The sequence below is a fragment of the Helicoverpa armigera genome, chromosome 9, assembly GCF_030705265.1.
Source record: "Helicoverpa armigera isolate CAAS_96S chromosome 9, ASM3070526v1, whole genome shotgun sequence".
Taxonomy (NCBI): Eukaryota; Metazoa; Arthropoda; class Insecta; order Lepidoptera; family Noctuidae; genus Helicoverpa; species Helicoverpa armigera.
In genome coordinates this window covers 10008355-10029587 of record NC_087128.1, presented here as the reverse complement: position 1 = coordinate 10029587, position 21233 = coordinate 10008355, and the positions used below count along the sequence as shown (strand labels likewise).

Below are 21233 nucleotides of genomic sequence, written 5' to 3'. Positions count from 1 at the left end.
TTAGAGTTCAGTTTAAAGGTCAGCACTATATTATAACAGTTAGAATAGAATTTAAATTATCCACAGTTTTTCAGTTTTCAGGAACTGAAAAGTTTGGCAGAAATTAATGTCCACTAAAAGTCTTGTGCGGGTTTTTTTCCAGAAACGATCAATGGGAGAAACCGGTAGATATAGCGAAAGGTAAGGATAAATGAAATACTAATATAGTAAGTATAAATTTAATCTAAAAATCAGTAGTCATAATGGCTGATATGACTATTGATATAACATCAACAACTATAAATACATGTTACATCTTTAATACTGCAATATTTTACTAACATTCAGAATATTTGAAGCCAAAATTACTACATCATAAATTGCTTCTTAGCTTACGTAAGCAGATATCCGTAATATAATAAGTATTTCTACGTTTAATAATACTACGTTGTAAAGAGCGAAAAGTACTATACTAACATCGAGATAATGGAAGAGATACATTTCAAATCACTACACATCAAGTAAGCTGAAGTGTAGCGTCTGTAGAGCGTCTCACATTCCTAACATTATGGAAGATCCATTGATCAATAACTGTAAAACCACTGCACAATTCATCAGTCCGCATTGCCCAAGACGGAGTGATGAATAGTTTTCGAACAAAAATACTGAAATTCACGAATAAAAAATGGAGCATTTTTGATTACATTGATTCTAACCACAACATTTAGAGTCGAATTGCAGATAACATAGACGAATAACTAGATTAATATTTTCCTCTAAAGGCATACGTAGCTACTTTATTATGTGGGTACATGAACTTTCAGTTCGAATACATTTATTTAAACATTAAATTGATTATATTATCATTTTATTGTTTCTATTATCTACACAGCATTTCATTTTTCTTAATCCTAGATTTCAGGTTAATGTCAACATTATTTAAGTTAAAATATTTGCATACATTTTTCTACTTACATAGGTACTTAACAGCGCTTAAAATATACTGCGCTAAAAATTTTCGAATAATATAAAACGCGACTTAAAATATTATAAAATAAGCATTTCAAAATAATTATTTTATTCTTATTTATTACAAACACTCATGTCATTTTCAACTACGAAAAGATTAAGATAAAGTCCTACATTATTAATGCTACAATACACGTTTTCAATAATGTACATGGTAAATATGCTTAATTACTAACTAAGTATAGCGGGGAGGATATTTCAGTTAAAAATATTGAAGTTAAGCTCATTTTCAAGGGTAGTCGATTAGTAAGCTATGTCTGCCCTGGCTATTGCGCAGCACTATTAGGTATTGCCAGATTGTAACAAAAGAATACTACTGTAAAAAATAAAATTAATGAATATAAACTACCAAATGTCAGTCAATCTAAAAACGAGGGATTTTTACTAAGTTTTACAGTTCTATAAAATAACGATAAGATATTTATAAAGCTGAGTTCTAAAATGTGAGTTCTCGTAGCTTCAAAGGAGTATTTTCTGTCGTAGTAATAATAAATTTGTTCCAGCGCCAACCTTAATGCTTGAGTGGTCTATAATCTAAACTAGAGCTAAAACATCGACGGTTTGCTGAATTTTCCGTTAGTCTTACTGGCGTATTTTACGCGCGTAACTAAATAAATTAGGCTAGCTGTAGTAAATTACTCTAAAAAATCTTAAGATTAAGTAACTACCTACATAATTTCACAAATATTATGAGTTGATATTTTTTTTCGAATAGATAGACATGTGTACTATAAATTAAAACAAAAAATGTTAAACATGCTCCTATTGAGCACTACTACATTTTTGCTCTGTGACCTGTACCTACGGATATACCTACATATTAACGGTTACCTACCTTGACACTTACGGCCCTTTCACACGGCAGTCCAGTTTTTTGCAGGATACCGTTTTTTGCAGGATCCTGTTTGATCGCTAAAGATATTATATGCTAGTGTTCATACGAGCAAACCGCATGCAGGATCCTGCAAAATGCTGTTCCCGTCGATTTGAAACTGGATCGTTCGTCCAGTAAAAAGCGAGAATCCTGCAAAAACGGACGCTGTGTTCACACGTAGTTCAGTTTTGCAGGATACAGTAAAATGCCGGTCCCGCAAAACTGGACTGCCGTGTGAAAGGGCTGTTAATTATATGTTTATTTAAACAGTTCTCTAGTAGAAAGCTCAAAAATAATACTTAACACCTATGACATCGAATATTTTTATTTTAAATATTAGCCTTTCACATTTTTACCCTTTCAACTCCGCCTTCAATGCCTTACCACGCTATATTCCTGAAAAAAACTAAGTCTTACTTTATAAATACTAGGTAGACATTCAAAGCAGAACCAATTTTCTACCGTTAAAGTGAATGAGATCTCAATGAAATAGAAAGAAAGCATGCTATTATAGAGGAACAAGATGTGATGGCTGTCCCTAGCCTCTATCTAGATCCCTTCAAACATTTGATAAGTAAGACGGTAATAAATCAAGTGAAATTTTAAACTCGGGAGAGCGCCAAGGAGTAACAAACAAATGGAGTGACCACAGCCGTCCGACTCCTGCGCTATGTCAACTCGGCTTCACTGTAGCCCCGCCATCTTACTAAAGGTAGAAGAACAACACAGCACTAGTTGTCTCTTTCTTTCACTTAGACGTAGTAGACGTCGAAGGAGAGGTGTGCTCAGACAAGCGCGGGGGGCGGCTGTGCGGGAGGAGTGGAGGGCGGTGGGGACGTCGGTGTCACGGCTGCAGATGCCAGTCTCACGCCACCACTCTCCGAAACCACTACACCGTTGTGAACTGCACCGCTGCCTTCTGTGTCTGCGTATGGTGTTGTCAGGAGTCGAAGACGCTGCAAAATGGGATATGAAGTTACAAGAAGAAGTATTGGGAAAAAGAGAGAGACCTTTTAAGGCTTGCATACCTCTACAAAAGTGCCCTTAGCCGTAATCAGTTTGTAAATAGCCACAGTTGGAATGCACATAACACTGGACCCAGCTATAACCCAGCCCAGTGCATTGGCCCATCCTGGGTAAACATAGTCTTCATATCTGAGCGGTTCATAGTCCAGCAGTCCGTAGGCCGTGATGAAGAGTAGGAAGGCCGGGGCGGCGAAACGCCAGCAGACTCGCCAGTATAGACCGGGACGGAAGCCGATCATGTCGCGGATGTCTTCGCAGAAACGCTCCGTTCCTGTGAACAAGAAAAAAGTTATACAAGATATATGTCACAACATGTGGAAAAGTAGACCTCAAGATGAACTGAAGTTTATTCAAAACAAAAGCAGTACGAAAAATCACAGCTACTCACCATAAATCCAAGACACAGCAATAGCCTCAAAGAAGACAGCAACCAGTATAGAGTATCCTGCAGCATATCTATCAAGCAGTTGGAAGAAGTAGAAGCCTCCCTTCGTGCAGGAAGCTAACCCCACGAAGAAGTACAGAGTGAAGAGACACGCCACGAAGATCTCGCGGTGACGACCAATTGGCGGGAACTCGTCGCTTAAAGCTGTTATTATTGCCTCGGAACCGCCGAACTAGGAAACAGAAAAAATAACATGTCAAAAACTTGCTTTGTTTATATAACTCGTGTAAAAGAATGATAGTATCCTGATAGTGTATCCTGAGCTAAAAGACAATGAGGCTCATCATTTCAACAATATCAAAATTAAAGACTGACTTACAGAGCTATCCAAACCAAGAGTAAGAAGCATCATGAAGAATATCAGCGCCCAGAAGGTAGATCCTGGCATGGTCGCGATAGCCGCTGGATACACCACGAACACGAGGCCTGGGCCTTCGGTAGCCACGTCTTGCACGTCCCTGCCTGACGCGTGGGCCATGTATCCAAGAACACTGAAGATCACGAAGCCAGCGATAAAGGATGTTGCCGAGTTGATCACGCTTGTTAGGATTGCGTCCCTGGGAAAAAACATCGCGTATAAAAGGACTCATCAGAGAATGATGAAGTGAAACAATTTATATAAATATACTCACTTGTACACGTTGTTATGGTACTTATTGTACGAGGCGTATGCCAGAAGCACTCCAAAGCCAGGTCCTAAAGAGAAGAATACCTGAGTTGCTGCATCCACCCATACCTGAACCAAAACCATTTAAAATCAAGTCATTGCCTCTTAGCACTACAAAAGTAGTGTAAAAACCTTCTGTTCGTACCTGAGGTTGTGTGATAGCTTCGAAGTTGGGACTGAGGTAATACTGGATACCAGTAGCTGAGCCAGGGAGGGTTATACCACGGACCAAGAGAATCAAAAGAACTGCGTAAGGAAAAAGAGCCGTGAACCAAACCACCTGGAATAAGAGCCAGATTTGTAACACTCTAACGGAACATCTCTAACGGAACACACTTAGCATCGGAATTTTGCTGGTTCCGTCGGTCGAAATACATTAGGACTTACTTTTCCAGAAGTACTGATGCCTTTCCAAAGACTGAAGTAGCAGATGATGTAGACGGCAAGCAGACAGAGCGCCATGTCCCATTTTATGGCACCGAGGTCATGAAGACCTTCGCTCCCTTGCAGTTCTAAGATGGCGCGGCTAAAATAATACAATAGATTATCTCACACAAGCAATGTCAAATTCCTACCTTTAGTAAGCAAATCGGGAGATAGATAGGTTATTGAAATAGTTACTGAAGAATATATTTTTGAAAAAACTTACTTGAAATATTCTGAAGCGGCTGACGTGAAGGGTGTTGTTGCGGGAGGAGCGATTACACCTGAAGAGCTGTTGTTGCGCAAGCGAGTTCTGTTTGAGGCTTCCCAGATTGCTTCGAACTGGGAAGTAAAGGTCAATCATTTCATAGCCTTTACAAGTGAAAAATATTTATGAGTTAACTGTACTATACTTCTTCTCAAGCTGATACTGCATTTAGACTTATACGAAACAACGAAATAATAATTAATGTACACTTCTAAATAGATTGTTAGGTAATGAAGACAGTGGTTGTTATGCAGAGGGTACTTAAAAGGGTTTGAAGATTCCTGTTCAAAAGATACAGCGTAAAAACCAATTCAGAGTAGCCATAAGTCCTCAATTTAGGCTATATTTAAACTCACAGGTCTACAAGCAGGGGTGTTCCACTCATTGTCACAGTTGGTCCACGGCAGCATGGTGGTGAAGGACGCGAAGAAGAACCGCAGAGCCCACGCGATGATCACGTTGTAGTAGAAATCCACGTAGAATGCTATCAGGACCACCGCGTAGCCTATACCTGAGATAAACGCGCTGAGTTATTGCAGATATGTAATGGATAGGTAAGATTACCTTAGAGTACCTAAATGTTTAAACATGATGGGGTCATGTAAATATTTAGGGGATTAAGTTTGGTAAGGATCTTGTTTTCAATTAAGCAATCCTACGGCTTCATTTAATCACATGAGAATCTTAATGTCGGTTTAAAAATCAGTAGAAATAGAAACTGATCAGTTCATAGGATTTGGATTAGGAAAACTTTCCGTCACCAAAAAATCTTTTCCAAAATCTTCAATCTCAATCTACGACTCAAACATTCCCTTCATAAAGAAAAATACTTCCACTGGAAAGCCACCTTTCCGCACCATTACCAATTTTATTTCTCTTCAAAAATCATATCGTGTTAGGAGCCACTCAGGGCGTGCGACGTGACAATCGCGTAAAATGAAATCAGCGGGCATAAGCCGGCCTCGCAAATCTACCGGAGCCTTTTCACACCGTATGGGACGAGCACTTAAGGGGAGCCCCGAGAATGGTGTCAATTATAGGGGTTAAGTGCGGGGCGTCCGACTAGAGCGGTCTTGTGATGATGGGTCCATGTTTTGCATAAAAGTCTTGAAGTCGAGTGTTTTGGAGCGTGTGATTTGTGATGTGATGGATCGAAGAATAATTTCAAATGTCCTTCTTTCCAAGTTTGAAAGTGTAGGTACCTAAGTGTGTTTCAAGTTTCTGAACATGGATTCAAAGTAAGTATATTTCAAAAGTAAGTTTTTTGGGGAGTCCTAATAAATACTTAAGTATGGCATGATAAAGTACCTACTTTGGTACCTATGTTTCCATTAGCTTGATCCCGACGCTTAATTGAGACTTATTGTAACTTGTACGCCCTATGGCCTATGTGGAATAAATCGATTAACCTATATTCACCTAATTCAGGATACATTATCTTCCCCCAGAGTATAGCTTCTATTTCAATCAGCATCTGTCTGCATTCATAGTGCCACAAAAGCAGAGAGAAAGCTAAGTGGCCCACTATAACTCTTGATCGCAAACGGGCTGCTAGCACCGATGACATTAGCCGACGGGACGTGACCAGCCGCACATAAATCTGCCGTATGACTCGCACGTGACCACATAAAAATAAGCCAAGTAAAGAGCATTCCTAGCTATTCAAAAATTCAATCCACTTCTGTTCTACATCGTAAAGTATGACTAAATACCTAACACAGAGGAAACAAGAACCAATTTGAATTTACCATTTGGGATGAGTTTATGTAGGTAATACCTATTTATTTTACAACAAAGACATACTTTTTCAAGATGAGATTCTGTAATATCGGAACGAAGGACTAGGATAGATTCATGACAAACTTAACAACACGGTCCAAAATCAAATAAGTAAGTACTTGATGCTATTAATTAACTAAACACATCCTCATTCTTCGTAAGATTTTGAGACCGGAATAATGAATACTGTCTTGTCTTCGTGTGCCGCTGCAACGAGTATGTTTGTTGATTAGGATACACTGTGGAAGATGTTGCCTGATATACCTAAGTGAATAAAAGTTATCGAAACCATGGACCAGTGTTTTCACAAAAATTACCTAAGAGGTTCATATCATGTAAAGAATAACTTACCTTTAAACAATGGTACCAGCCTCCCCCAGCAGGTGATGGCTCCCTTCCGATGGAACTGGCCCAGCGCCAGCTCCATGTAGAACAGCGGGATCCCTCCCACCACCAACATGATGCAGTACGGCACCAGGAAAGCGCCTGGACAACAAGCAAACAAATGATAAACAAATTCATAATTTTTTAACTTTCGCGATTTATACCGTGACCACGTTCGATGCCATCCGGCCGTAACGTCGGGAAAATAAAATGATATCGTAACTTTATATTAAGTGCCGATTATTTCTAAATTCGTATGATAATCTTAGATTAGAGAAATTAAACGGAGAAAAAGCTATCCGCAACATAGAAATATTTGATCCGTAAACTAAATCACACCTAGTCCCAGGAAAAAATCAAGCGTAGAATCATTGATCTGAGCGTAGAATCTATGTATTTTGCAATTTTGAATGCGCTGTACCTAACTTGGAAACTGTCAGCTCAGCGAAGAAATGTCACACATCAAGTATTCAATGACTTACTTCAATAACATACCTAAGGCAAGAAATCTAAATTCAACAAAAAGCTCAATTGTTTCAACAATCGCAGCCTATAATATGTATAATAAAGTAATTTTTCCAGTCGATTTCCCCCAAAGAATTCCATCGCAATCTGAGATCTAACTGAAGCAATAATTTCATATCGGTCCCGAGAGAGAGGGCGTCGCAAATTGTTCTGTAATTGCCCTTTTAAGGCGCTCGCATTCATTCGCTTCCAATACGCTTTTATGAAACTTGAGATGTACAATAATGTACATAGCTTATAAGTTCATTTATGTATATTAATTGTACGCATATTATGTGTTCTTAATGGAATAAATTGGCCTTTGTAAAAGCGTGGGAATTGTGCTAAAAATAGACGAGAATTTACGCAACTAGATGAAGATGAAGACCTTGAACAGTCTATACGAAATATTGACGTTTAATTTAAGTACCTATATCTAATTTCCTAATTACTCAATATTTAATAGATTTTCTTAACACCTACTGTAACCTTTCCCAAGTTACGGAATTAAACAAACAATTAAAATGAGATGCTTAATAAGGTGTAAAAGAATTTCACTCCACAATTTCACAACGAACTTTTCCCAACTCAGCTTCAAAAGTACGGGTTCTTCGAAGCAGTTAATAAATCGAGGTCAGGAAAAGGATGAAGTAAAGTGTCCGAGCACGTATGTCGAGTTCCCAGTAAACAGTAATGAATAACGAACACAATTGCTAAATGACAAACTTCCGTACACTATAATTGAGTAAGTATAATGACCACGGAACCCACACGAGGCACGGCTTTAGATTCTATGGACTGATGAGATTAGGAAATTAGTCCAACGTCACTGCATGTTTTAAATTAGTATGACACTTTCTTTCAAGTCTCCAAAGAAAATATCGGTCTACTACAAAAATACCAAGTTGTACACAACATGGACTAACAAAAAAAATACTTATCAACTAACCAACCATGAATTGTAAAGAACAATCTCCGATAAAAAAAACACTTACGCCAAAGAAAGACTGAGTGCCTACAGAGCAACGCATCTTGCCCCTTTTTAAAGGGAGGGCCGAAGAAATATGGCAAGGATTTACTTTATTGCCGGATGCAACAGGTCGCGGATAAGTGGGGAATCGAGAACATTCCCACCAAGTTTCTGTAAGTCGGGAGAAGTCACGTCGGGGAGAAGTGACTTCGGGGAATCTCCGCGTCTTTAAGTGAGGGGATAATAGGGCTTTATGGAATAGTGCGGCTTTTTGCGATGATGGGGTGCAGATGTACTTAATTTAACTGTTGCGTCGTGCTCTTAAGAAATGCTTAAGTACAGTAGAATCGGGTCTTATTTCTAAAGTATGATGTGGTTTGGATTTATTTTCTCATGCTACGTACATAAATGTAGGTTTGTATGTATCAAGGATCTTTATAAATATTGATTAATACCTAAATCATGTTTAAAATGAGCAACCGTCCTTAATAATCCTCCCCATTTAAAAATCCTTAAAACTTCTATTAAAAAATCTGCAAAAAAAACCCTAAGTAATCGGCTCTCAATGATTTAATTTAGAGCTACATTTCTTGGAATCTGTTCCAATAGTAAGGTGCGTAATCGAATCGTCTTAGTTGAGCCGGTCGGTCCCCACGGTCTGAGCCCGCCGGATGATTGGGTATTACGAGATTACGACGATACGGCTCCATTAAATCATCCACGCCGTAAGGAATTGTTTCGAACTGAAGTGTTTATGGATTTGTGATTTATGAAGTTCTACTTTGATTTCGGTGAAGACACCTTAATAGATATTGCTTTGATGAAGGAAATGGCAGCGGTTTTAAAACAAGTTTCACAAATTACTTGACTGTACTGTGATTGTTTTGATAATATTCATAAACCATCCTAGTTAGTTGAAGTTATTCGACTTAGCCGTCGGATGATTCAAATAAAGCAAACTAGTTTCACCAAATATTTCGTATGCAGTGCAATTACAGATTACATATACACCAGCAGGTGTCTGAGCACCCTTGTTTTAACGGATGAACTACCTATTTAAGTTCCCTGAAAACTGCGACTTAGAGTGTTATGGCACCGGCCAGAAAACAACTCATCTAAGTACTTAGCTACAAAACTAAGCTACAATAAATTCTATTTGGAATCTAATAAACATCGGATATCAAATTCTATATCAGCAAACGAAACAATCAACGCGGCCAAACTGTCAAATCACAAAATAATTGCAGCGACAGAGGAAGGTAGCCGCCATGATGGATGGCGAGGGTCCCATGATGAAGTGGCGCCCCAATCAATTAGTACGCGACCACTATATGACCGAATACGGCGATAAATCAGACCCCTTCGGAAGGGGTAGTCGGAATGCCGGGCCGGACTATCAAAATAATCTGAATCTTAATATCATATCAAAATAATAAATAACTCTTGGTAGATAATCTTGGAAGGTATTTATCACATTGTTAAGGTTAATGTTAATGGAAAGATAATAAATTATGTACAAAAATCTGCGACGAATTTTAAACATTTTTGAGATAAAATTACGCCATCGGTTCTCACATCCTTCAGTTCGGATAAATAGGTAGTCATGCCTTACTCAGTTCGTCGTGGACAAGTAAATGAAGTACTCAAATCTACACACCTACACTATGTTCTGCAAAAATAAGAATGTCCATGACAGGAAAGTGTAGAAACTTTACGAACTCAGAACTTTGTTGACGATGTAGAATATTTCGAAGCTTCGACGCCATCTCATCGGCAGTTCTAAATAAATTTCCTGTGAGCGCTCACAGCTCAAAGACAAGATCACATTTCAACAGCCCGAGAATTGCCATTTAATTAGATCTGGGGCAGACGCGATCGGCTTTTGCGTAGTGAGGGAATGACCTCCCCCTCCATTATATTATTACCCTCTCCCATTATTACGTTACTAATTTTCCTGCACATCGAGGAGTTAACGAAGTTTTCTCAGCGTAAAGGGCACGTTTTGATAGTCAATTACTGAGTCTTGGACGCCAAAGGGTGGTGGACGATCAAAGCAACGGGAGCAACGGATGCAATTAAGCATGTGGCGGAAACTTTGTTATAAGTGCAAGTATTTTCTAACATGTCCTTCGGTGTAAGCTTTCTATTAAGGTCAGCGTGTCTTTGATGTGCTTGTTTGTTTATGGGAGCAATATTTTTCGATGATCTATGTGGTAGATGATAAACTTTTTTATCAAGAGTCGGAGAGGCGTTGTTAGTCAAAATCTTCAGCTGAGCTGCGAAGAGTACCGGTATACCTATGTGCAGTATATTAGTTTTTCTTTTAATCTAATTTGACGATGACGATTCTTGCCATGTTAACTAAATTTTGGAAGCTTTTTTGTAATTTTCAAATTTTCTTCGCTTTATATGTGGATATAAAATTAATGTAAACAAGAAGCAGAATTCCAAATCCGAAGTCTAAGATTACTTTAAACAGCCTACAAACAAATCTCATTATACAGTCGTTTCCCGGCCTTTGTCCGTCGCTCGGCTGCTGGCGTTTCATTTCCGTGACCGCAAAGATGTGTAGTAATGCCTCGACATATCGCTTGTCACTTGCAATGTTTTAGCTGAGGGGCATTCTGGCCAAGTTTACTTCACCATTACGTATATCTCTACACTATTATATTTTTATTCATAGATAGTAGATATGAGCTTCCTTATCCTTAAAATCTTACCGCATCTCCGATACCTACTTCTTTCAAGTCATGTCTTGTCGTGTCATGTAGCAGTTTTGGTTTAGTTGGTTCTGGAATGTCTCAGTCTTAATTCCCCAATATATTCCACAACTACTGAATTCAGTTTGGGTTGTACAACGACAGTTTTGGTCTCAGTCCGACTTTCCTGATCAACAACTAGCTATTGAATTAAAGTTCTTGCGGTACAATGCAATTTTCTAGCTCCGACAGACAGAAAGTCGAAAAAACATTAAATCGCTAGATCATCTTGAAATGCCACCAATAAATCTGAGACATACATAATATATTTTCATTTGCCCACTCAAGATAGAGTCTATTGTGTTCTAGTGCATAACGTATAACGCTATTACATAGCACTCGAGGCACACTGGGCGAATGTGAAGCCTTCAATTAGCAAGCCGCAGGTGTAAGCGTAGTGCAGCCACTCGAGGCACTGCATGCGAGGCGAGGCACAAGGCGGACGATTGTTAACCGCCTATTATGCCTCGAGTGCACTACAGACGGTGTTAGAGCGCAATACGCAGCAGATCTTGAATGAATTCATGAATCATTTGCTCATATGTGAAATGATGTGGAATAGTTTTGGTGTTTCTAAGGTTTAATTTTATTGTAGGAAATAAAGATTAAATTCAATAACGTCAAAGTGATTAGGTTGTCATTCATGTGATGCAGATATCAGTTACCTTCATAATAAAATCATGACCAACATGGTTCTAAATATTTGTGTATTAAGTGGTCTTATGGGCTTAGAGAAGATTTCGGCTGATATGTGAAAATTATGAAAAGTCAAATATGTTTGGGTTGTAAAACAGTCTATGTATTGGTGCAAATCGTACAAGTTTGCTTTGACTATAACACAAGTTCGTAATTGCCAACGCTCATAAAGTATACCATGCCAAAGAGACTGACACATAATTTCCATCAGCATACAATCTCACGAGTATATACATACGAATGTACCTATTGACAATGAATTGAATGTAAATGACATATTTAAAATCATCTGAAATTCACGTGTCACAGTAGTATTATCTCTAATCCGTACACGCAAGGTTCTCAACAGAACTAGAGAAGCATCGAGTGTGCTGTCTGAGAGTTTATTATGACGTGTCGTGTCGGAAGCCGGCGGCTCGAGGCGGAAAATTAGCGAGGCAAGAGGCACTTAGTGCCATTCGAGGCACAACCGCGCCACTCTAGGCACCGACACCACGTTACGTATGTCGTCTAGAAGGGATAATGAAGTTAATTGATTGGAGCTACCACCAATATTAATATTATATAGAAGATATTCAATGAGTTTTTTGGTTGGTCATGCCAAAACTAATTTTACATCGACCCGATACTTCTTTAAAGTATAAACTTGTCGAGTGGAATCATAGAAATGAACTCTCAAACAATAGAGGCCAAAACAACAAAAGCAAATTCATAATCCTAAAAACATAAATAATTCTCAGCAGGACGAATCAATGTACCCGGTTTCTTCTTTCCAGCCATAACACGAAAGGATGTGGTAAAAGGAAGGGGCTCAGGGGAGCTGTCCTTTTGTAATTGTGACGCGATAAACTGTTAAAAATTAGCCTACTTTCAATAAACGTTTTTAACGAAGGAACCGTATCAATTGGGTACGACCCAAACAAAGTCAATCAGATTTTTTAAAAGCTAGTACTCACCGCCGCCATTCTTGTAGCAGAGATAAGGGAAGCGCCACACGTTGGCCAGGTCGACGGCGAACCCAATGACGGACAGCAGGAAGTCGACCTTCTTGCCCCATGTCTCGCGCTCGCCCGCGCCCGGCGTCGGAGTCTTCAGCGCCATCCTACTGGCACAGCGCACGAACCCGCCACACCCTGGGGATGATAGCACTGTTAATTTTGTGATCTAAAGATCTTGAATACTCCTTGGGACGTTCACTGAGGCCAGGGTTCACCAACAACATAAGGCTGCCAGCCCACGATACCCCCTGCAAAATTTTATAATAAGCAGGGGTTTAAAAAAAACTGTCTTTTATGTTGTCGGTGAACTTGGTCTTAGAGGTATGAAATGTGCTTCAGGCAATGTAATGTGCAAATTCAATACATTGTAGTGATGAAGATGTTACAATAAGTGCTATTTGGTTTTAAAGTATTAACGAATATCACATAAGAGTTTTAAAAATTACCAAGACGTAGGTACATTGGTACGGGTGTATCGAGTGTTCAAAATATCGAATGTTCGTTTGATCGAGCGTTAAATGCATCGCATATTCATCCTATAGAAAAATCTATATTTTTTATGAATACAAGAAAAACTCAAAATTTATGAATAATTTATAAATTTTAATGTAGTTTTTATTATTTAACATTTTTTCAATCGCATTATCATCCCTTTTGCCTCTTTTTAGGGTTCCGTAGCCAAAATGGCAAAAACGGAACCCTTATAGTTTCGTCATGTCCGTCTGTCCGTCTGTCCGTCTGTCCGTCTGTCCGTCTGTCACAGCCGATTTACTCGGAAACTATAAGTACTACAGTGATGAAATTTGATGGGAATATGTGTTGTATGAACCGCTACAAAAATATGACACTAAATAGTAAAAAAAAGAATTGGGGGTGGGGCCCCCCATACATGTAACTGAGGGATGAAATTTTTTTTTTCGATGTACATACCCGTGTGGGGTATCAATGGAAAGGTCTTTTAAAATGATATAAAGTTTTCTAAAAAACATTTTTCTTAAAGTGAACGGTTTTTGAGATATCAGCTCTCAAAGTCGTAAAAAGTATGTCCCCCCCCCTCTATTTTTATAACTACGGGGTATAAAATTCTAAAAAAAATAGAGGTGATGCATGCTAATTAACTCTTTCAACGATTTTTGGTTTGATCAAAGTATCTCTTATAGTTTTTGAGATAGGTTGATTTAACTGTAATTTACGGAACCCTTCGTGCACGAGTCCGACTCGCACTTGGCCGGTTTTTTGTAAAGTAGGTCTTCCCAATCCCGCGTTTACCTTTTCAATTCACACAAAATTTTAAAATGTACCTTTAAAAGATAAGAATTAAAGATTAAAATGTGATTTATTAGTAAATTTTGAGTTTTTCTTGTATTCATAAAAAATATAGATTTTTCTATAGGATGAATATGCGATGCATTTAACGCTCGATCAAACGAACATTCGATATTTTGAACACTCGATGTATTGACTGCGCGATGTATTGAATGTTCGATTTAATAACCATTCGATATTATGAATGTTCGAGTATTTAGAATTTCGATTTATAGTGGTCGATTAATTGGCATTCGATTGGGCGTAGTACACCCCATTGGTACGTACAAACTATTTATTTGCCCATGTTTGCCAAATTAGGACCCGATTTTCATGGAGATGCCGTGTCTACCGAAGTGCCGATATACAGTGCTACGACGCGACGCTACGACTGCTACGCTTTACATTCTGTAGCCAACTACGCGTAAGGACTATTCAATCATTTTCCGTAACCTACTGATTGATAATGTTTTTCTAGTTAAGAGATCAAAAGATCAACCAATGAATCATACTTAAATGTTCATAGAAGCCGGTGTTTTGTAACTAATAGCTTCTACCTACTGGCTTCATCATACTGTCCCTACGTCTACCATGAGTCATGATCAAAGCATTGCTCAACCATACATTAACTCAGTGATTTCTTCGATTGTTAGATGCATTTGAATAATTACATAAGTAAATAAAAGCTCATAGAATAGTGGACTTTTAGGAAGATCCCCTCTATCCAAGAACTGAGTAAACGCAGCGTAATCAAGAGATGTAACTCCTGTTTAGAAATGAGATATCCATAATTACATATTTGGTTTTCAATGAAAAACAAATCCTATTTAAACACGAACTCGCCAACGAAACTACATCACTTGACCTTTTATCGGAGTGTTAATTAACTGGGCAGAAATATCGCGAGGGCCCTCCATTACGCAGGACATAATGAAGTGACAAATGTTATGACGCGCCGCGTGACAGAGGGACACTTCAAAACGCTGACCGGTGACCGCGCCGCTTGCGTAGGGTTGTCGCTTTCGATCCTTACAGAATATTCTTTAAGATTTAGCGTTGAATTAAGCGAGTGCACCTACGACTCTGTAATTGTTGGCATTGTCACACTTACCTAAATCCAATTCACTTTGCTTTTAAAAACAGTAGGTACAATTTAAAATATATCTTGCCAAGTGGCCACAAGCTTTAGGATCCGATATATCAAAGACACTCGGAAATAACTTCCCGTAACCGGATAAAACATAGGCATATTCAGCGCATAGGGTGTAGCTTCCTAACAATGCAATAATTATTATTTAAATCGGTTCAGTAGATTCGGATCAAGGCAAACAAACAATCAAATCTTTCCACTTTATATATTAGTATACATATAGAAACATAGATAGAGTAACCATGGCTTGTAATATCTAAAGCACATTTTTAATATAGACCGTTAATTTAAAAAAATTTAAAAGGAATTCAGTCACCAAAAAGTTTGTATATCGATAGCAACCCTAGTTGAGCTCTCTATCCAGTAGGTCCGAGTGGCTGTCACGTCCAGCTCGCTCAGCGCTCCGATTAATCGATGGTCGATTTAGCGACGAAAAATCGTATGTCAGCTCTACAGCGCAGCATTGGTTAACAAATTGAATTCGGAATACGATTGGACGTTTTGTTAATTGCAGTGTTTGTGTAGTTGGTACACCTGCATTTCTGTATCGCGAAAGTTATTGGTACTTTTTGAATTATGTTTGCATTTAAAATCTTTTTATTGTTTTTTGCATAAAATTTTCTATTTGTATAAAAGTTTTTTCGAATGCTTTCTATTGTTCTAACTGGCATAATTTGGGCTATAATTTATTTTTCTCGTAAACAGTCCTTTAGTGAGGGTTAGCGTCAGGCAGACGGCTGGCTGTAAAACTTATGCCAGAACAAATTGCAGTATGTTAAGGTCCGCCGAATATACTATGGCTAGAAAAGGAGAAGACATGCTGCGCCGACCTCAAATAAAATTGAGATAAGGGCAGGAGGATGATGAAACAATCCTTTATTTGACGTTAACTAACTAGGCTAAGCTTGATTAGAAAATTATATTTTTGAATTTGTATAAGCTCAAAAATAATAAGTAATCGGATGGAAAATCTAATCAGTATTTTGAAATCGCTACAAATTTTCTACGAAATATGTATACCATTAATAAATTTTGGAAACATATTTATTTCGAGACAAACTTTAACTGAGATGATTATTTTAAATAACATAGGTAGACATGGAATTTTTCCATTAATTTTGAACCTAGTAATGTCCCGAGAAATCTATAAGAAGAGTAAAAACTTTTGGAGTCCTGAAACTTATTCAAGTTTATATAAAACCGTAAAAGTGGCAAAGTGTTAAATGTTGTTTTTTGACTTAGTTTCAGTTTTTTGAAGGGTTATTTTTATTTTAAACCACATCCAATTGAGAACCATCAATTATATCGTAAGTTGCAAAATTTTGGAACTCATTTGAAAAAAAAAAAACACATCAACTGTCAGATTATTTTGAAAACAATAAAACAAAATCTAAACAGTAAAAATATCGATATATTTGGAAATCCTGAAAATAAATCTTTTCCAGAGTTAATTGAAAACACCCGACCTCAAAACTGAAGTATGTGATGTTAAAAGTAAAGTTTGTTTAAATCAAATCGTACGTTCTCTCACTTCATGAAAACTCGATATTTTTATGAAATGGTCAACAATTCAAGACTTTCACGTCAATATTTGGCCGGTTCGTAGAAATAAACAGCCTTACTACAAAAACGTAAACTTACGTAACTATAAGCCGACCCCAACATGATTGGGAAAAAGGCTCGGAGGATGATGACTACAAAAACGTAAACATCTGATGAACACTTGTCTAAAAAAAGTGTGGCTGCAAAACCGAACTTATTTCAACGTCATAATCTGTTATTTTTTAGACAAGTGTTCAACAGACATTTAAAAGTGTTTGTGGTACGACGGAAACTGTTTAAGAAATAGGAAATATCAGAGGCACCAAGCCCCCAAAACATCCCCTAAGTATTGCTAAAAGGTTACTAGTTCATAAAGAAAAAAAAATAGAAACGCATATAAAAAATAGGGAAACTGTTTCACTTGTTTTCGTTGAGTGTACCTAATGAGTCTCCAAATGGCGTATTTAAAATCGTAAATAACGTTTTTTTTTGTTAGGTTTAACGGCGAGAAATAAGTATAGATAGAAAAAAGACAGAGATATTTACAGAGTTATGGAAAAGAAACAAACGCATTTTTTTTTTGTTGTTACTTTTATTTTTTTTAGAATGAAATAGAAATTACGAAAACAAACAGACCCCCGACTAGCGGGGCTTTTGATGTTCTCAATCAAAGTTAGTTGGTTAAATAAATGGCTGCCAAACGAATTTTAAAGTTCGTGACGAAACGATAGTGATCGCATATCTTTCGCATCTTTATTTAGTGCGAATATGTTTTTGTTATAAAACAAATTAAATTTTACAATGTAAAAGAAGCCGTAGTTTTTTTTAACATCTTCGTTATTTTTGCAAAGAGGCTCGTTGCATTTTTTTTAACAAAAATTTATAAAAATATTGCCAGCCAAGGGTCTTGATTACTGTTTTGAATCCGGATTACAAAATATAGTCCATGTGACCCGGGAATATTGTTTTTTGACCCGGGAACTTTCCAGCAATGGAAGAATTTTTCGAATCGTTACTTTACCTAGGTAGAGTAAATAGTCGGTAAGAGAGTAAGTTAGAATAGGAAAGTATAGAAGAGAGAGAAGATATTTTGATGCATATTTGATCTTTGAGCAATACGAGGACAATTGGCTCCCAACAAATTAGGTACATATTAGATTTAAAAGAATCGATAAATTATAGTAAATACCGGCCAATTGCGATTGCCAAGTCGAACTCGCGTACGAAGGGTTCTGTACTTTTTTCCAAGCATAAAACTTATTTCATTAACACACGTATTTCATTTTCAGTATTGAGTAGTTGATAGAGCAGGAACAATAATACATCTTCGGCGAAATTTTTACAGTTTTGCGATTAATAGTTCATACCTAGCTTGATGACGGACATACGGACAAAGTTGAGCAAAGTCTTAGTAATAGGGCCCCATTGAACCCTAAAACCCGTACCTAAAAGATTAACAAACGACTGTTTCACAACTCAACGATAATCTAGTAAGCAGATGGGAGACGGCTGAAAAAAATAATAAAAACTTTTCTAAAAAGGATGACGGGTTAACAATTATAACAGACGTTTGAATTCTGTATTTTGACTTGTACCCTATTTTAATAGAAATTACTTATAAAAAAATATAGGTAGGTATATTAAAAAAAATCTTTAAAGAGGTTTTTTAATCAAGTTAAAAAAGTCTTTAGATACCGCTACGAGACTAACTTGGCCACTCGTCCGCTACTTTCAGTAAGGGACTCAAACAAAGTTCTAAAACGAAGCGTTTCCTACGATACCAATATTACAAAAATAAAAATATGATGAACAAGAATACATATACTACATATTCAAAATTATTACAGAAATGTATATACAAGGCTAAACGAAATGCGAACATAAAGTTTATGGATAATAATGACAATAAATGTAAAGCTGCATGGACAGTAGTAAAAAATGAAATACATAATACGGGCCCTAAAGACAACATTGAATGTATTAAAATTGATAATACTTTACTTACCAAACCAGTAGAAATAGCTTCCGCCTTCAACAAGCATTTTACAAATTGTATTCCTGCACAAAATACTCAAACTTATAATAGCTACCTCAGTGATACCTTTACTGCTAACTCTATGTTCCTTACACCTGTAAGCGAAAACGAAGTGCGCAAACACATTTTATCACTAAGAAATACCAATTCTGTAGGCTATGATGAACTTAATACCCGAATAATTAAGACATGTGTTAGTGAAATAAGCGGAGTGCTGACCCATCTCATTAACCTCTCCTTTTCACAAGGAATCTTTCCTGATGCTTTGAAGATATCTGTTGTCAAACCAATTTTTAAAAAAGGTGAAAAAAGCGACGCCAATAATTATCGCCCAATAACACTAATACCCATTATGTCAAAAATTTATGAAAAATGCATGTATCAGAGAATAGTAGACTACTGCGGAAAATATAATATTATAAAAGAACAGCAATTTGGATTTCAGAAACACAAATCCACATCCCTTGCCATATTTTCACTTCTGAAAGCGGTGTTGACTAATATCAACAACAAACAGCTAACGACAGGGCTATTCTTTGATCTGTCTAAGGCTTTTGACCTTGTTTCACAAGAAATAATGTTAAAAAAACTTGAGGCTATTGGTATTAGAGGACTGCCACTACAATGGTTATCGTCGTACTTAACTAGCAGAAGACAAAAAGTCACTATTACCAAACTTAATGAAAGTAGGGACATGACAGAATGTTCGTCTGAATATAGAAGTATAGAACGGGGCGTCCCCCAGGGTAGCATATTGGGCCCCATCTTATTTCTACTCTATATAAACGACATAGTCAATGTAACTAAGCATCAATGTTTCCTTTTTGCTGATGACATTTCTATAATTGTTGCTACCGATAAAAAACATAAATCAATTACAGATCATGAAGCGGACATAAATAATACAATAGATAATCTAATTAACTGGCTGAATAATAATAATCTATCAATTAATTTAAATAAATCGGTATATATACAATTTAATCAATCTTATAATGATAAATTTAATTTTAAAATGGACATACCAAAAATAACACAAGTGACAAAAACAAAATTTCTAGGAGTAGTAATTGACGAACATCTAGACTGGAAAGCACAGGTAGACACTGTGTGCAACAAAATAAATAAGTTTGTGTACGCTTTGAGACAAATAAAAAAAGTGACTAATATAAAAACAGCTGTGATGACATATCGCGCATATGTTGAGTCCTCACTACGTTATGGACTTATTGTATGGGGAAATAGTACTGACTGTAAAAGAGCATTTGTTGCACAAAAGAAATGTCTAAGAGCCATATACGAGATTCCATCGGACGAATCATGTCAACCTATTTTTAAGGAACTTGGTTTGCTACCGTTACCATCATTGTATATATATGAAGCATGTATGTTTGTTCGAAAGCACATAGTATTATTTAAAACAGCAGAAGAACTATTTACAAATTCTCGAAGTCGACGTGACCAACACAGGCTTGTGCTGGAAGAGCTATCTAGATCGGCAAAATTTCAAAAAAATTCTTTGGCTATGTGTATACGATTATATAATAAGTTACCAAATATGTTCAAAACATTAAATGATAAATTATTTAAATCGCAATTATATAAATGGCTCAATAATAATAATTATTATAATATTAAGGACTTTTTAAAATGATTATTATTTGTATTTTAATATTATCTTTATTGCTTGTGAATTATTTTGCACGCTTTAGTTTTAAGCAAAACATGATTGATCTATATGTATATTTTTGATAACACCTTTTTATACCATGTTTTAAGCAAATAAACATATCTTATCTTATCTTATCTTCAAACTTTCAAATAAAGTTACTTTACTAATCCTACAAAATATATAAAAAAATTGAGCCTTTTAAAAAAATAGGACTTTACCAAGGCTCTAAAAGACAAGGCAAACAAAGGCAACAACAAAGACAAAATCGTAAATTTTTTTAAACAAAATAAATAAAAAATAAAATAAGGCGTGTTACTCACTTGCGTGTCGGCGGTCGCATTGCCGGCGCCATGACCGCGCGGCGCCGTGCCTAGCCCAGAGTGACGGCGCCGCGCCGACTTTGACGAATACTGGGCGTGTTTCGTCAAACAAGCCACGCCTTGTAACGCCCACTCAAGCAGGACTTAGTGAGGCTGAAACTAGGGCATTCGACCAAAGCGGTTTTAGTAATCTTGATACTTTATAGATGTTACATAGATGCTTCTAGGAAATGGTAATATCTTGATCCTTGTTAGAAGTCTGTAAGCTAAGTGTTTTTGAAGAGCATTTTCTAAAACAAGGAAATTCGGCGACTGTATTTATTGATTGATACATCTCGTGACCAAATGGCTGGTGCGATGGAGAGCAATTTCATTGATGCTGCTTAGTTCTAAATTGTTTTTATATAA

At 37.0% G+C, this 21233-nt stretch overlaps 1 protein-coding gene across 1 annotated transcript; it reads right to left on the bottom strand.

Moving 5' to 3' along the window:
* Positions 1 to 204: 204 nt before the first annotated feature.
* Positions 205 to 20925, bottom strand: LOC110369757 (sodium-dependent dopamine transporter). Its single transcript, XM_021325302.3, has 12 exons — positions 20826 to 20925; positions 12760 to 12936; positions 6842 to 6976; positions 5068 to 5222; positions 4670 to 4785; positions 4408 to 4546; positions 4166 to 4300; positions 3986 to 4089; positions 3673 to 3910; positions 3297 to 3525; positions 2911 to 3179; positions 205 to 2838 (listed from the first exon to the last, which is right to left on the bottom strand). The coding sequence occupies exons 2-12, from the start codon at positions 12902 to 12904 to the stop codon at positions 2668 to 2670; spliced, it is 1836 nt and encodes a 611-aa protein (XP_021180977.2). The 5' UTR covers positions 12905 to 12936; positions 20826 to 20925; the 3' UTR covers positions 205 to 2667.
* Between the last annotated feature and the right edge of the window lie 308 nt (positions 20926 to 21233).